We start from the raw sequence: 18,883 nt of genomic DNA, 5'->3' as shown, positions 1-18,883 counted from the left end.
GCAGGGTATTTTTGTGTGAAATCAAAACAAATCACTGCTGTTATAGGTATCCGGCCACCATTCCAGGTAGAAATTGCCAAAATCCACAACTATCACAAATTTTTGCCCTCGAGAATGGTAAAATCCAAACTAAGAATGCTTCTCCAAAGTGTTAAATGTCAAATCCAACGAAAAAGAGTCAAAAAAGAAACCTGCTGCTATCAGTTTTCAACCACCAAATTTCCAACACATACAAATGGTCTTCAGAACGTACTGTTTTGGTTTCAGGTTTCTGTTAGCATTTAAACATTAAAATGATGTGATTTTTTAAAAGATTACTAGTATTTGACATTCATTTAAATTTTGAAGACTGAAAATTATGTCATTTCTTTTTGCAGACTACTATTGTGTATGTTTACATTTAACTAGATGTTAGAATGATTACATTATTCATGTATGTTTACTAATAAGAATTTGTATTCATGTGTTTATGGATCAATTTTGAATTTTCTATTATTTTGTCATATAGATATATATATATTGAAAAATATGTATAGTCGAACCTAATGCCGAACCTCATTCGAACCTGATCGGAAAATTCGAATTCGAATCGAACTTAATCGTTGTCGAACTCGAACCATGTGACATTAATTTTTAATACTGAGAGACTCTGCCCAATTTAAATATGTGATCTAAGACCCCGTCAGCAATGTGCTTGGGCAGGGAGTTCAACCTACTAAGCTAACCCATGGGGCTATGCATTGAATTTAGGCATTGGTAAACTATATATCTCTGCGTCTGTTTCCTCGTTTAACAACAATGAGAATGAAATCTTTTATGAATTTTTTAAAAGAAAAATTGCCTGTTCGAATCTATGCAATTCGTGGCAATTAAATTCGCCCGATTTGGAAAGTCTAATTGACAGTGCATAAGACTCCAAGAATATTAATTTTTCCCCAAAAATGACGACCGGGGGTGATCAGTTTCATACACTGTACATGCAAGAAAATATTCAAAATAGAAATACACAAAAGAAGACTTGCCTGTTCAGCGACCGCTACTGAGCTCTCCCCCACCTGCTTTGACAGATACTCAAGCTTTGAAACCATCCCTTTATAGAGCTCTTCGAGCTCGGACACCCGATGGTCCGCATCTGATCCTGCCAATCTGGCCAACCTATCCACCGAAAACCCCGAAGAATACATGTCCAAGGCACCCTGTTCTCTGCCCAACCCACTACCGCTCAATTTACCGCTGTCCTGTCTACTTTTCTGCCAATTCTTATCCTCCCTGCCGCTTCGGCTATCAGCGGTATCCTCTGCCGGGGACTCCAAGCTACCGGGCAGCAAGGGAAAACCAGAAACCGGCGAGAAAACACTATACTGGCCGCGAAACCCAGGCCCTATGTTGACAATATCGACACTCTTGGCCTCGAAAAAAAATCCTTTGCCCCTAGCGCGGTATTGAAAGGCTCTGTACTCGTGCGTGTGGATGAATTGATGGTTAATTGACTCTGAAAAAATAAAAAACAAGCAGGGTGAAGAAGCGGGGATTCCACAGGCCTTATTCAGCGGCTGCTGCTGTTGAACTTTATCTTTGGTGACATCTTTTTCTCTGACTGGACTCCGGCTGGAATGCGAACCGCTGCTTGATTCCGAGTACGGTAGCCCTAAAGTACTTTTTAAAACCCTGGACGAGACGCTTCGCTGTAATCCGCTGTCAGAAACCCTGGAAGCGGCTCCGGCATTGTCAGGGCAAGCCGGAGGGCGAGTTTCCGATGCTCTTAAACGGGCTGTTACAGCGGATTCTCGCAACGAGGGCCTGAGAGGGGTGTTTCTGCGCGCCATATACCAGCCGATTAGCGGGTCCTGGTCTCTGCTATCTCTTTCACCAACAAGCTTCGCTAATTTGGCCTGATCGACTCGCCCCGCGGCGTCGTAGAACGTCTGGATGAAGCCGCTGCTGCTGTAGCCAGTTATGGTGGCCACAAGGTCCTCGCGAACGCCGACTTCGTCGTCGTTGTCTGCTAAATTTAGGGAGGAGATGGACTGTACGTGGCCGAAGAGGAGACCATCACAGTCTGCATTTGAGGCGCTAAACCGCTGCATTATCATTGCCAGAGTAGGACCTGTGATTGAGATCTTCTGTAGCGGTGGATCCGCCATAGGACTCAAACTTGGAATCTGAAACAAAAACAACCAGATTCGGATTTGTAATCAGATAAAATTGGGGATGAACAGTAGCTTGGGAGCTCGCCGTGATCAAAACCCTCCCTTCGATCCCATCGAAAAAAAAAATTAGTTGTTAATGTTCGTCCTTAATGATGGAATGTGTTGTAATTCCATTGGGGCGGAGACTTTAAAACCCACGCATGCACGTCCCTTGTACGTATTGCCGTTGGATGCACGTCACATTTTGATTTTTTAAATTTTTCCATTGTAGTATTATTGAAAATAACTTTCGGATGAAAGGATTTTAAAAAAATAACATTTATACGTTGTAGTTTCTAACCTTCCACATTTGTGTAGTAACTAAGGTTTAAATCCTTATGGTATATGGTATGAACTTTTCAAAAGCTATTAAACATTGTATAACTTTTTAAAAGCTATTAAACATTGTATATGTACATGGAAATTTTGTTGTTACAATGTATGTAAGTATAAGTGTGTATTGTATAGGGATGGAAAATGGAAATTTTGTTGTTGCAATGTAAGTATAAGTGTGTAGTGTATATGTATGAAAAAATTGGTGTATTTAAGTGAAAATAATTATGTCGAGAAGGTTTTATAGTATAGAGTAGATGTGTAAGTGTAATGTAAGTATGCGGAGATGTGTAGGTGTAATGTAAATATGCAAATTTTAAATATCGGTTTAGTTAAAAAAAAGTGATATTGAGTAAACATTTAAATGTTGTTTTAATTAATAATAAAAAGTTAAATTAATAAAAATAATAAAAATCAATGTGTTATATTTTGATTTTGTTATTAATTTGTGAATAGGCTTAATACCATGGCTTATCAATACCACATGCCCATAAACCATAACTTATTTCACAACCAAAATATTTTAAAACAATATCACAAGATTCTTAACCATGGATATTCACCCCCACTTTACCATGAATACTATTAAATAGACTTTGTTGCAATACCATAGGCCAATACTATAGGGCAATACCATGGCTTATCAATATCACATGCCCAAAAACCATCATTTATTTCACAATTAAAATAATTTATCTTAATTTTTGATGCTAAAAGGAAAAAGGTTATAATTACTTTTGAGATATATCTAAACCCTCTATCCTCACACGACTTCTAAAACTATTCCCATAGAAATTAAATTAATATTTTAATAAAATAAAAAAATGAGAGTACTTTTATATTTAAAGAACCAACATAGATCCATCTTAACTAAGGATCGAAGGGATGACAACAAGCAAAGTGAAGGGGAGAGAGGGAGGGAGATAGTTGTGATATCTCCCTCCCAACTACCATTTGTAGATATTTGTGATATGTAGCGGAGAGAGAGAGAGAGAAAGAAAGAGAGAGAGAGAGAGAAGGCAGAGATGCACAGAGAGTGGGGGAGAGAGGAGAGGAGAGAAGAGGAGGGGAGAGAGATAGGAGAGAAGGGAAAGAGACAGAGAGGGAGACACAAAGATGGAGGGGAGAGAGAGAGAGAGATGGGGGAAGAGACAAAGGGAGGTGGGAGAGAAATGGAGAGAGAGAAGGAGAAAGAGATGGAGTTGAAGCAGGAGAGAGAGGAAAGGGGGAAGAAATACATAGAGGGAGAAAGGTGGAGAGAGAGAGGGAGTGACAAGGGAGTGATGGAGAGAGAGTGGGAGAAAGGAGAGTGGGACTGAAGAGATAAAGAAGGAGAGAAGGGGAGAGAGAGACAGAGAGAGAGAGAGAGAGAGAGAAGGGGAAGAGAGAGATACTGAGAGGAAGAGGGAGGGGGAGAGAGTGTGTGCATGTTTGGCGGTTAAATAGAGAGAGCGAATAAGAAAGAGACACGTAGATACAAATATAGATATTATATAGTATTACGTAACCAGCATAGATCCATCTTAACCCCAGATTTATCAAGTGTCGAGAGGGATCAATTGTATCGAGGTGCAAATCTTTCCTCAAGTTTTGCACTCAAAAAACAGGTTTGCACCTCGATATATTGATCCCCCTTGGCACTTGCTAAATCTGGGGTTAAGATGGATCTAGGTTGGTTATCTATATTTTGAAAAATGCTTAGTATGTTGAAGTGTTTAGAGGTGTTTATATATATATATATATATATTGTGAGTGAATTGTAAAATAGGCGCTCTACCGCCACCCAAGTATGGTAGAAATGTTGTAAGGTAATGTTAAATATTTTGACTAAGTCAAATAAATAAATAAAAATTAAATGAAATAAAAATATTAATGTAATGTAAGCCCTTTAAATTGAGTAAAGTAAAATAAAAATAAATAAAAATAAAAATGACCCATGGTATTGAGAACCCATAGTATTGACCCATGGTGCTCAATGTGAAATATAGTCTATTTAATGGGGGAAATTAAACCAAACTAGATCCATATTAACTCTAATCCTACCAAGCCCAACTAGGGATCAAATCTCTTGAAATGCAAAAATATTTTTAGAGTGAAAAGGGATTTCATCTCTCAATGTCGTGGGTAGATCCTAGTTAAGATGGATCTAGATTGGTTTAGCATAAGTGAGATGTTTAATTCTTTTTAGTTTTACTATAAAATAAAGTGATATGCAATATTTGAAAATATATATTATAATAAAAAGTATTAGTGCAATTATATAAATTGGTAAACTTTGATAGATATCAAAACACTTAACTTATAACACATCTCTCATTATTGAGATTAAAAAAAATCATATGTATTAACTAAATAATGTAACACCCTCCTCCCACATCTACCCAAGTAATCGGTCAACTGGGGTAAACATGTGACGAGAGGCTACTATGATTGGATTCAACCTCCCATGTGACCTTAAGGAAGTGGAATCGATGGAAACACAACATACAAACCTTCTACATCAGCTACACGACTTCTAGGAACCATTCCAATCACTCAGGTAGCTTGCTCCTAGGTCCCACTAAAGCTTTTGACCACTTGACCTGTAATACCCTCCTCCCACATCCACCCAAGTAACCATGCCAACTAGGGTAAACATGAGATGAGAGGCTACTATGATGAGATTCGACCTCCTAGGTGACCTTAAGGAACTAGAATTAACGAAACCTCACACACAATCCTCCAACATCATCCATAGAACCTTCAAGGGACAAGTTAGCCACTCAGGCAGCATGTCCCTGGGTCCAACTATTGTTTTAACCAACTTAGGCCAGAGTAACGCTCCCCAGACATTGCCAAGGCGAGTTATAACGCTCCCTAGACACTGCCCAGACGAGTTATAACGCTCCCCAGACACTACCCATGCGAGTTATGACGATCCCTAAACACTGCCAAGGCGAGTTAATCTCTAGGCTAACGCTTTGTTTTGCTAACATTCGAGAATTTGAGCCACCTTTTTCGACCCAAAGCCTGGGACACTACCCATAATGGAATGATCACTTAAAATTGGTAAGAATACAAGGACACAAGGATGCAAAATCAATAAGTTGAATAAGGCCATAACCATACCCCCTACTAGCCATGATAGGTATTTCGTCAAACATATTATCAACATGTAACCTAGAGGTGTAAAAAACACAATTAAGTTAGGGATCTCATACTTATCTGAGAATCACCATGAACCATTGTTTCCTCATGTCATTTGCTACCTTATCATTTATTAGATCATAGATACATTATCCATTCAGATACAAGTAAAAACATGCTGAGAGCCATACATAGCTGTTGTCACAAAATATACATATAACCAGCATAATAGGAATAGAAATACAATGGACATGTCAGCCATCAAAATCCATGTATACATTAGTACTTTTACACATGAAAATCAAGGGAATGAATTTCTCATTATTGAATGCACTGAACCAATCGAAGATGGGACTACCACGTTCCAATCACCCCTGTGCCATATTCCACGCATAGATGTGGGACTCATAGAACACATCAAAAACACGAATCAACATGGATGCCACCAGAGTTCTCTGCCTACACAGTGAGGAATTTGAGTGCCTCCTAGTCTCTCAAGATTTACCTTGCATCCACAATCTGATCCAGGGATCACTAGACCCTACACTGAGACATACTCTCTAGGCTTTACCGTGCATCCCATCCCGGGACCACTAGGCCCAACGGAGAGAAAATCCACCTCTTAGCTTTACCATATATCCCGTCATTCACCGGAAAGGATTCCTAGGCCCACCGAGGCACACAATCTGGCTTTACGCAACCCATAGTCTAGTTCAGCAGTTACTAGGCCAATGGCTTCGTGATCCTCAGTCCAATTTAGGGACCACTCAGACCATGTGTTTGTCAATTTGGAGATCCACCCCACTTAGCTTTGAATCAAATCCGGCCATCCCACATAAACTGAATGAGAGAACCCATCTCATCAAAGCTATCAGGAAATGGCAAGGCTAGGCTGAAAAATATTGTCATGCCTAGAAACACCCATGCCATGATAGAAAAGAAACACATGCATGCCAAATCTAGCAAGGAACATACACATGCAAGTCGATACTTACAATGAAGCCTCTTATCGCTGCTTAATCCTACCTTTCCCTACTTGATCCTTGCCTCCTCTTGCCTTCTTTGCCTTTCTTGCCCCAATGCCAAAGTGCTCCAAGAAAACTCTAAGTGTCTAAGAGTATGAGAGAGAGAGAATAATGAGAGTGCTCCAACACTAAACTGACAAAAGGTAACCAACTAATCCTCAAAAGCATTTTTATGAATGAATCCACTATTTTCTTCATTTTCCATTATTTTCTTTCATTTTCCTCCTCACATACGACCTGTGACCTTTCACCTCCCTTTTCTCCTAATTTCCATCATTTTAATAAATAATTGTGCCAAAATGCCATTTTGCCTTTCTAAGGCCTTAGTCATTACCATTGCCAATTTCCTAAGCCATAAACAATCAAATGAACTCCCCCTAAGATGTCCTGCCCAACATTCATCTTGGAATACGTGTCCCATCAACCGTGGTCTTATATTTTTTTACATGAAATTTTCACCAGGGCTGTTACAGAACCCCCCCCCTGGGGGAACACCATCCTCGGTGTTCATTGACACCTATAACCAACAAGACCGCTGAAAAAAAAAAAAAAAAAACATACTACCCGGAGAGCTTTATAACACTTCTCATTACAGTATTTACAATGAATGACCTGCACAAAAGAAAAACATCAACAACCATACCGCATATTGGAGCTTTATAACACAATTCGTTATGGTATTTGAAATAACCACATATATACATATGCACATTTGTTAAACCAATAAATGAAGGATATGATGCATGCATCCTCAACAAGGTAATCCAGAGGCTCACACCTCCACCCTCATAGTAATATCAGGATTAACCTCCTTCCCAGGAAGTCTAGAATCCACTGCCACAGTCAAAGCTGCATCCAATGTCCAACGCTACAATCATGCTCCACTTGTCCTCTCTACGAACAGTTACCGTCTCATTGTTCAAGGGTGCACTCCCATTGTGCATCTGATTCCATCTGGAAATGTTAATGACCAAAACAAATCCATCCCCGACCTTCCCTTCTCTGCTACATAGTACCTCAAGCAATCTGATCAATCCCTTCCATGCAGTCACTCACCTTCCAAGTTCCGCTGGCACCCCTATCCCGGGTAGTCCATCCCTTGGCAAGGCTTCCTCGCATCAGAAGAAGATACAAAAAACAAGGCATATACTTGCCTCAATACCATCACACCGGTCATAGCATGCTCATGGCAATCAATGGACACTATTGGGTACCAATGTCCCACAATGGCCCTGCTCTTGAAGTGCTTTACCAACATACTGCTGCCTGTTCCAATTTCTTTCATTGTTACTGATAATTCTTGTAGTCAATTTCAACCACCCAACCGAGCATGTTCATGCATTCCTGTACTAAGCACATAACATCCATTAGATTCAAGTAAATTGAAATAACTTCAAATCATACCTCATTTGTAACTCGTCAATAAGGCACATTTCCAATCCTGTTCACTTCTTGTTACAACAAGTTGAACTAACATATTTTATCAAATCAACATGTATAAAAATATCACATCAGATTAGCTCAAAACGTAACCATCGTAGAACAAAATCATCATCATAAACCAAAATCATAATTCACATGCATAATAAAACTGAAATAAAATATTGATACTTATCCTTTAATCGATACTTAGCTTCTACCTTTTATTTATTCCGTACGCACACCAGATCGATTGCCACACCCGACAAACACCCACTTCCTTCTCCTCAACCATATGCACATACAGAGTACCACATACTCGCAACACATCGTGTACGACATGCACATAATACCAGATGTACATTGAGGCCATGTGTACAATCTGTACATAGTACCACCTGTACACCACACCACCTGAACAACATGTGCACATCATCACATGTGTATGACACCACCTACACAACGTGTACACAATGCCACATGTACAATGTGTACACAATACCACATGTGCACCATACCATATGCACCACATGTACGTAGCATCAAATGCAAGACATGTACACAACACCACATGCACAGAACACCAAATGTACAACATGTACATGACACCACATGCTCACATCACCCTTTGTACAATCATGCACACAACACCATATGTACAACATGCATAAAACACCATATGTACATAAAACTGCATATCCAACATGTACATAATGTCATATGTACACAACATTGCATGTCCAACATGTGCACAACACCATGCACACAACACCGCATATCCATCATGTACATAGCAACATCTATACCCAACATTGCATATGCAATATTCACACAACACTATATGTACCATCTTGTACATAACATTACATAAACAACATGTACACACACTATATATACACAACACCGCATGTGCACTCATCATAGATGAAACATGTACAACATATGCACAATAGTAGTACCACACATCCAAAACCACACTGTCCTTACCAATAAACCTTGCTTCCAGTGTCTTATCCATCCTTATCCCAACATGCCGCAAACCACACTGCTTCATTCCGCTAATGTAACCTTCCACATTACCTGTCATAACATAAACATATGCATAATACAAGCATATAATATCAATTCATAATCGCATGATACTAACCTCCTATATTTGTCGTGACTACTCTTCCAACTTGATTCCTCGTAGCCACCAACCTCTTCATGTCATTCGCCTGCGTAAGAAACCATTCCTCCACAAGAACGATCCCTGAAAACCCTGTCATGCAGTGACATGGATACATAGATACATACATATATATATAAACATTAGTATAAAACAATCATGGTCATGTCAGACAATGAAACACACACACACACACACACACATATATATAAATGTTAGCGTTAATAATCATGATCCATGACGACCCTATCAGACATGACATACATACACACCTACATATATAAACATCATCATAGTCATGATCATAACATAATTACCAGATATCAAGGTTAAGGTTTAAGAGAACTTCCTTTATTCATGCAACACATGCGCAACATTAAGAATAGTCGTTCCCAACATAGCCAAGGCATATCACACCTCAGATCCATTTACTTTACCTTTCCTATTACCTTTCTCGTGACTATACTGCCACTATCCATTTACACCAATGGACCGAACCAATCTAATCGATTGTCATGGTCTTACCTTCTGATGCACTTACACATGCACAGAGCTTCATCTGAATCTCACATTCATGTTGGGTACCACACAACTCTCCCTAATCTCCATCAACCTTCCTCTTTCCCAACCAATTCCCAACACTAAAAACACAAAACGCAAGTCAAGAAACAAACAAGAAAAAGATCATGAAAACTAATGACAACAATACGACACCACAACCAAAGTGGCAAGGCCTTGCATGCGTCATAAACAAAACCGCAAATCAAGCGCAAGCAAATCACAAAGACCTAAAGCACAAGACTAAAAACAAACACCATGACTCAATCCCCATGGTTCCCAAGGAAAACTAAACCTAAGCCTTCTTCGAGATTTCATGGCAACCTCTCTTGCCATGCAACTCCCTGCATCATGTTGTCATTAACACATAATTGTTAGTGCTTAAATAAACACAACAATACACCAATTACCTCATCTTGTTGTGCCAAGCATGTTGCTTGCAACTTAACACATCCATGCCATCTCTTAAGGGACTCCAATCCTTTGACAGATCCACCTGCAAGTACATGTTCATGAATATAGCATGTATCCACATAATATTCGACAAGATTAAGGTTACGAAGACTTCCTCTAGGCAAAGCACTCATTCGTTTCGAATTAGGGTTTCCAAACATAGCCAAAGGAATTCTTGCCCAATTCTGTTCTTTAACATTTTCCTTGTTGCAATTGAGTGTTACCATGCATTGTCACATCACCCGATTGTTGGTGATATAAAAACATCAACTATTACCTTCTTAGGCTAATATCATCATGCTTCCTGCAACTGCTCACACATATCAACCACATGTTTCAAATATCAAGACAGTCATATTTATCACTTTTAAATCACATTTAGCAAGATTAATAATCATGTCATAATCCATAGTAACCTCATAGTCATTAGACATAATGCTACAACAATCACCTACTTACACACAAGTACATATCAACTGTCTCGACACATATGTATTAGTACAATTATCTTAAAATAAGATCATTTCTTCATGCAACCTTTTAAACTCATACCCATATCCTGCAATTAATCAAACATTCAAGCAAGATATGAACACACCATGTCAGATAAATCAACTAGACGACATAATAGACACCAAACACTCAAACACCAAATAGACAACATAATCAACAATGAAGCACCCAATATACTGCATAAGCAAATTCATACCTTAGTGTATTTCAGAGGAGGCTATCTTATTTGCACAATCGATATAGGTTAACACAATACAACTTCACAACATATCAACTTAAACATAAATTATGATATCCATAATAGTAACTAACTAACTAACATGTTCACATCACAAGCTCATGAGAATTTGTCGTTCATGCATAACAATCACATATGTACGATCAATCTAGATTAGTATGACACCATATCACAAATATGTCGGCTCATACCTGAATATCGCAACCATAACCATCTACATAGGTCAAACCAAGTTAACACAATACATATAACATCAAGATATTCAATGCAATGAACATAACCATCATGCATATGACCAATCAAAATTACATCAAGATCTCAATGAAATAACCCTAATCATCAAGTTAATAACATATAACAACAATCAGCTCTATATCATGCTCATCAACAACATATAACCTAATCATAAGGTTATCTAACATAAAACAACAATAGCAATGCATACAACCACAGGTTACCATCATTCTTGACTATCCGACACATGTGCATATAACTACACTAATCAACTAACATCTATCATGAATGTAACCATAACATCAAAAGACATGTACATAAACCTAATGTATATAACCCTAATGCATATAAAAATTCTTAACTTACATACCTGCATGTCAACATACAATACATGTATGACGATTTGCTCTTACCCCAAAGCCTAATGTTGCAACCTCATTATGATGATTTGCATCTCCTGCTCTATCTTAGCCAATACATTAGCATCATAACATACCAATATCACCCTGATGACCTAAATTGCATACCATGACTTCACAAGGCATGTTTGACCTACTATTCATGCATAACTATAACCAAGACCATACATGCATAACGACTACATATAGACATATAACACATGAGTACAAAACCATATAAACATCCTTTTAGCTAGAGTCCATTCGTCAATGCATGACCATATCAACTTCACAAACCATGACCACATGCATGAAAACAACCATTACTCCATTGTACACATTGCCACATGAAACCAATAATATGCATAAACAATGCCTAATCAACTACACATACACATAAACACATGTAGTCGAGCATAAGTGATCAATTCTTGTAATCAACGTACAAGACTGATACATGGAAACAAAATATTCAAGAATGTAACCTAACATACTAGGATGTAAGTAGGTGACTTAAAATCAAAATGTAAGTGACATATAACCATATGCAACCAATTGCATACTCATGACAAATTCATTCCACAAAATCAACATCATATTCTCCATGACAACCTTACTACAACCATAATCAATCACCAAGCAAATGCAACAAGCACATGAAATTCAAGTGTAAGAGACACACATGCAACTGACATGCATGCATGACCAACATACACCGCGCACCCAGTCCGAGAGTTGAACCATGCTCTTATACAACTCTGTAACACTCTCCTCCCAGATCCACCAAAGTAACCATGCTAATCGTAGTAAACATGAGATGAGAGGCTACTATGATCAGATTCAACCTCCTAGGTGACCTTAAGGAATTGGAATCGACAGAACATCACACACAGTCCTCCAACGTCATCAACAGAACCTTCAGGAAACAAGGCAGTCACTCAAACAACCGGTCCCTAGGTCATACTGTTGTTTTAACCAACTTAGGCCAGAGTAATGCTCCCAGACACTTCCAAGGCGAGTTATAACGCTCCCAAAAAACTACCCCGATGAGTTATAATGCTCCCCAGACACTGCCAAGGCGAGTTAGTCCCTAGGCTAACGCAATGTTTTGCTAGCATTCTGGGATTTGAACCACCATTTTTGGCCTAGAGCCTGGGACACTGCCTAGAACGAAATGATCACTTAAAATTGGTAAGAATACAAGGAAACAAGGATGCAAAAGCAATAAGACGAACAAGATCATAACCATACCCCTACTAGCCATGACAAGCATTTCGTCAAACTTATCACCATCATGTGACCTACATGTGTAAACAACAAAATTAAGTGTAGGGGTCTTATACTTATCTGAGAATCGCCATGAACCATTGTTTCCTCGTGCCATTTATTGCCTTATCATTTATTATATCATAGATACATTGTCCATTCAGATACAAGTAAAAACATTATGAGATCCATACATAGTTGTTGTCACACAATATACATATAACCAACATAATAGGAACAAAAATACAATGAACACATCAGCCATCAAAATCCATGTATATATTAATACTTTTACACATGAAAATCAAGGGAATGAATTTCTCATTGATGAATGCAATGAACCAACCGGAGATGGGACTACCATGTTCCACCTACCATAGATTGGTTGAGCCAAGTCTCTTTTCAGCCAATCACCCCCGTTTCATATTCCAATCATGAATGTGGGATTCATAAAACACATCAAAAACACCGATCAACACGGATGCCAACGGAGTTCTCTGCCTACAATGTGTGAAATTTCAGTGCCTCCTAGTCTCTCAGAATTCACCATGCATCCACTTTCTGATCTAGGGATCATTACACCCTACACCAAGACACACTCTCTAGGCTTTACTGTTCATCCATCCTGGGACCACTAGGCCCAACGAAGAGAAAATCCACCTCTTGGCTTTACCATATATCCTGTCATTCACCGAAAAGGATTCCTAAGCCTACTGATGCACCCAATATGGCTTTACCACAACCCATAGTCCGGTTCAGGGGTTACTAGACCAATGGCTTTGTGATCCTCAGGCTGGTTCAGGGACCACTCAGACCATGTGTTTGTCAATTTAGAGATCCACCTCACTCAGCTTCAAATCTAATCCGTCGACCCCACATAAACCGAATGAGAGAACCCATCTCATCAAGTCTACTAGGAAATGGAAAGGCTAGGCTAAAAATATTTTCACACCTAGAAAAACCTATGCCATGGTAGAAAAGAAACACACGCAATCCCATGTATGCCAAATCTAGCAAGGAAAATACACATGCAAGTTGATACCTGCAATGAAGCTTGTTGTAGCTACTTGATCCTGCCTTTCCCTACTTGATCCTTGCCTCCTCTTGCCTTCTTTGCCTTTCATGCTCCAATGCCAAAGTGCTCCAAGAAAACTCTGAGTGTCCAAGAGTATGAGAGAGAAAGAATAATGAGAGTGCTCCAACACTGAACTGAGAAAATGTTACCAACTGATTCTCATAAGCCTTTTTATGAATGAGGCCTTTATTTTCTTCATTTTCATCCTCACATGCAACCTGTGACCTTTCACCTCCTTTTTCTCCTAAATTCGATTATTTTAATAAATAATTATGCCAAAATTCCATTTTGCCTTTCCAAAGCCTTTGCCAATTTCCTAAGCCATAAACAATTAATTGAACACCCCCTACAATGTCTTGCCCAACACTCAACTTGGAATAAGTGTCCCATCAATCATGGTCTTATATTTTTTACATGGAATTTTCACCGGGGTTGTTACATGGCCTCTGGACGCTCTCATGTTATAGGCCTACCAGCGTCCAGGAGGCTCTAGACGCTCTCATGACAAGGCAAGCCAGCTTCTAGGGACTATTTTGCTCAATGTTGTGCTAGCGTCCCCGTGATTTGAGCCACTTTTTCAGGCCTAGAGCCCAAGTCACTGTCGAGAATCGAATGACACCTCCAGATCAGTAATATAACAAGGAAACAATGATGCAACATTAAATACTTGAACAAGCCCTAAACTAGACCCGTGCTAGCCATGCCAGGCATTTTGCAAACATATGACAAACATGTAATCTACAAGTGTAAACAGTTGATTTAAGCATAGGGATCCCATACTTATCTAATAATCGTTAAGAACCATTTTTCCCTCATATCATTTGTTGCATGATAATTTGTTAGGTCATAGATACATTGTCCATTCATTTACAAGTAAAAACATGATGAGATCTATACATATCCACTATCATAAAACTCATACATAACCAACATAATAGCAACAAAAATACCAATGAAATCACAGTCATATGATCCACATATAAACCAATATAATACTCATAGAAATACAAGGAGAAATAACCTCATATTGATGATGCAAAATCCAAACCCGGGATGGGACTACCACATTCCACCCGACCATAAAATGGTTGAGCCAAATCTCTCTTCATCCATTCACCCCTGTGCCATATTCCAAGCATGAATGTGGGACTCAAACCAAAAGAACCAACCAGGGCATCCCGAGGCTAAACCACCTCACCCTCATTAATAGAAACCAGACTTTACCGTAATCCATCCTGGATCACTATGCCAACACAATGAACATGTAATAACAGGCTTTACCGTGATATCCACCTAATCACTAGGCCAAACAAGCATGGATGCCACAAGATTTCTCCACCTACACCGTGAGGAATTCTCCTATCTTTTAGTATCTCAAGCTTTACCACAATCCACACTAGATCACTAGGCCCTAAACCGAGACCCACTCTCCAGGCTTTACCGCATATCCCAACCCGAGATTACTAGGCCCAACGGATGGGAGTATTGCAACTCTGCCCATACAATGCCTAAAACAAACTCATCTTCAAGGATTCCTGCTACCCATTGTTCTAAGCAAACTCTACCAGTGGAAGATACTCTTCCCACTTTCGTTGTTGATGCATCACGTACATCCTTATTATGTCCTCCAATATCTTGTTGTCCCTCTCAATCTGTCCATCTGTCTGCAGATGATAAGTTGTACTAAAAGCCAACTATGTGCCCAAACCTGCAAATAACTCCTTCCAAAACTTGGAAGTGAACTTTGCATCCCTGTCTAACACAATCTTCTTCGGAACTCCATGCAATGTGACCACATCTCTAGTGAATACTTGTGCTACATCGCTAGCTGAAAATGTAGACTTCACCGGAATGAATGTGCAGCCTTTGTCAACCTGTCCACAACAACCATGATGGAATAATTATGTCTCACTATCCTCGGCAACCCTGTGATAAATTTCATGGAAATGACCTCCCATTTCCACTCTGGAATCGCAATCGGTTGTAGCAGTCCACCTGGATGCTTACACTCTGCCTTTACCCACTGACAATCCAAACATTTGGCCACAAACTCTGCTACATCCTTCTTCAGATTCTACTAATAATAAAATTTATTCATTGCGGTCAACATCTTCTGGTAGCCTGAGTGACTTGAATATTGTTTCGCATGAAACTCCCTCAAGATCACCTTCTTGAGCTCACTATTCTTTGCCACATATATCCTGTCCCTAAATTTAACTAATCCATTTGTTGTAGGACAATAGTCCACAACCTGTGCACCTACACCTGTACCACTACCTGTACCTGTACATGTACTCTGCTGCAACCTGTGCATAATCTCCATATACCTGACATCATGTTGTCCTACCTGCAAGATCTTATCATGTAAGTATGTCCCATAGGAGCTCATAGCTACTAAGTTATTTACATGTATTGGCCTACTAAGAGAATCTGCCACCTTGTTCTCCTTTCCTTTAATGTACTTGATCTCGCAGTTGAACTCACTGATTGTGGCCAACCATCTAGCTTGCCTGACATTCAGATTCAGTTGGTCAAAAAAATACCTCAACCCAATGTAATCACTCATCAACACAAACCTCCTGCCAAGAAGATAGTTCCTCCACATCTTCAATGCATGTATGATTGTTGCTAACTCAAGATCACGTGTCAGTTAGTTCTACCCGTGCTCGTTTAGTTCTTGTGACGCATAACATACCACCTCTCCATCCTGCATAAGGACTCCACCAATTCCCTTCTTTCAAGCATCTGTGCACACTACAAACTCCTTATCGGGATCTGCAATCTTTAACACTGGTGCATGTGTCAACAATTGCTTAAGCTGCTCAAAACTATCCTCACACTCCTTTTTCCATTCAAACTTCTTACCTTTTCTCGCAATGATGTCATAGGATAAGCAATTTGTTATGCTCTTAACCTGCAAAAAGATACCCAAATACAGAATATGCGAAGAAATATACCCAGAACATAGAATAGTGAGAGACAACAACAAATATTTTATTATTCAAAAAGCAATGTTCACTGGCCTCTTTGAGGGGGCAACCTCCAATAGAGCAGAGCTCGATACAAAAATAAGACACAATGCTTCTCGCAGGGAGTCTCTATCCTTTATATATGACTCATACATGCAATACCAAGGATCAATACCATGGTTTTATTAATACCATCTATCTAATACTACGGCCCATTTGCAACTAATTGTGGTCCCGTCATTAATTGCGGGTTAACCACTTACAATTATTAATATGGGCTTTATTGACTCTTGACTATGACTCGATCCCATTACATAAATAAGGGGGTTAGGGTGGGATGCTAACATGCCCTCCCCCTTAAGACTAGCCTTGTCCTCAAGGTTGAAGCTGCGGAAACTGCTGAAGAATAGTGCCTGGTTCCCAAGTTGCATCTTCCGGAGAGGTGTCTTTACACTTGACGAGGACTTCCCTAATCATGCGGCCCCGCAGGTGCCTGTCTTGTGTGTCTAGGACCTATTCAGGTTGGAGCCAGATTGACCCTTCTTCGTCCAATTCAGGTAGACTGGTTTGAATTCTGCAATTGTTCCCAATCGCTTTCTTGAGGCATGAGACATGGAAACTGGATGGATTTTTGCAGTAGGTGGCAAAGCCAACTTGCAAGCCACTTCTCCAATGCGCTGAAGTACTTGATATGGTCCGTAGAATTTTGGAGATAGTTTCTGACAACCCTTGTCTTTGAGTGATGTTTGCTTATATGGTTGCAGCCTCAAAAAGACCTGATCCCCTTCTTGAAATTGGCGCTCTGAGCGATGCTGGTCTACCTGTTGCTTCATGCGGTTTTGAGCTTGATGAAGATTCTCTCTAAGATGGGCGAGCATGGTTGCGCGGTGTTGTAGGAGTTGATCCACTGCTTGTACCTTTGAGCACCCCTTGATATAAGAAGTAGGGGAAGGAGGGAGTTGACCATATACTGCTTCATAGGGAGTCATTTTGGTGGTGGCATGATAGTTGGTGTTATACCACCATTCAGCCAGAGGTAACCATTGTACCTAAAGATGTTGCTTTTTTGAAGTGAAACACCTAAGGTAGGTTTCCAGACATTTGTTGATGGCTTCGGTTTGACCATCCGTTTGTGGATGATAGGAAGTACTGAGTTTTAGTTGAGTGCCTTGTAGCCTGAAGAGTTCCTGCCAAAAATTACTGGTGAAGATCGGGTCGCGGTCAGACACAATAGAAGTGGGCATGCCATGCAATTTGAAGATCTGATCCATGAAAGATTGAGCAACCAAAGTCGGTGTAAACGAGGGGGGTAGGGCGCAGAAATGAGCATACTTTGAAAGTCTGTCCACAACCACTATGATGACTGACTTGTTTCCTGACTTTGGAAGACCTGTAATGAAATCCATAGAAACCTCCGTCCAAATTGATGCCGGGATGGGCAACGGTTGTAATGTGCCTGGTGTGTTGACGATCTCTCCTTTGTGGCATTGATAGACATAACATTCTGCTACGAAAGTAAGGATGTCCTTTTTCATGCCTGTCCAAAAAAATGATCTTCTGGTGCGAGCATACGTCTTCTGAAAGCCTGAATGTCCGGCAATGGGGGATGAGTGCAATTCTGCCAAAGTGCGACTTTTGAGTGTGGATGTTGGTGATATTACGACTTTGTCCCTGTAGCGAAGAATCTCATCCTGCCACGAGTAGCCCTTGGTGGAATTTGGATCTACCTGCAATTAAGAAATGAGTTGGGAGAGCCCGGGATGTGAAAACCATTCCCTGCAAGCCTCTTCAATCCATTCTGGAATGGGGAGGGAAATTGCTAGCAGAGTACTTTCCTCCTCAAATTGGCAAGATAATGCATCTGCTACACTATTGTCTTACCCTTTCTTGTAAATGATCTCATTATCATATCCCAACAT

General features: G+C 39.8%; 1 protein-coding gene across 1 annotated transcript in view; it reads right to left on the bottom strand.

The window, feature by feature from the left end:
• The window catches only part of LOC149161786 (uncharacterized), a 77,586-nt gene extending 75,290 nt beyond the window's left edge, over positions 1-2,296 (bottom strand). Inside the window, exon 1 of the mRNA XM_089437041.1 lies at positions 1,023-2,296. Within this exon, the coding sequence (XP_089293167.1) occupies positions 1,023-2,144 (1,122 nt within the window). The 5' untranslated portion in view covers positions 2,145-2,296. The remainder of the gene's footprint in view (positions 1-1,022) is intronic.
• Between the last annotated feature and the right edge of the window lie 16,587 nt (positions 2,297-18,883).

The sequence above is a fragment of the Pinus tabuliformis genome, chromosome 5_2 (genome assembly GCF_031772625.1).
Source record: "Pinus tabuliformis cultivar Carrire ecotype Pingquan chromosome 5_2, CPIR1, whole genome shotgun sequence".
Taxonomy (NCBI): domain Eukaryota; kingdom Viridiplantae; phylum Streptophyta; class Pinopsida; order Pinales; family Pinaceae; genus Pinus; species Pinus tabuliformis.
Note: the sequence above shows the minus strand (reverse complement) of the source record. Positions and strands in the feature narration are given on the sequence as shown.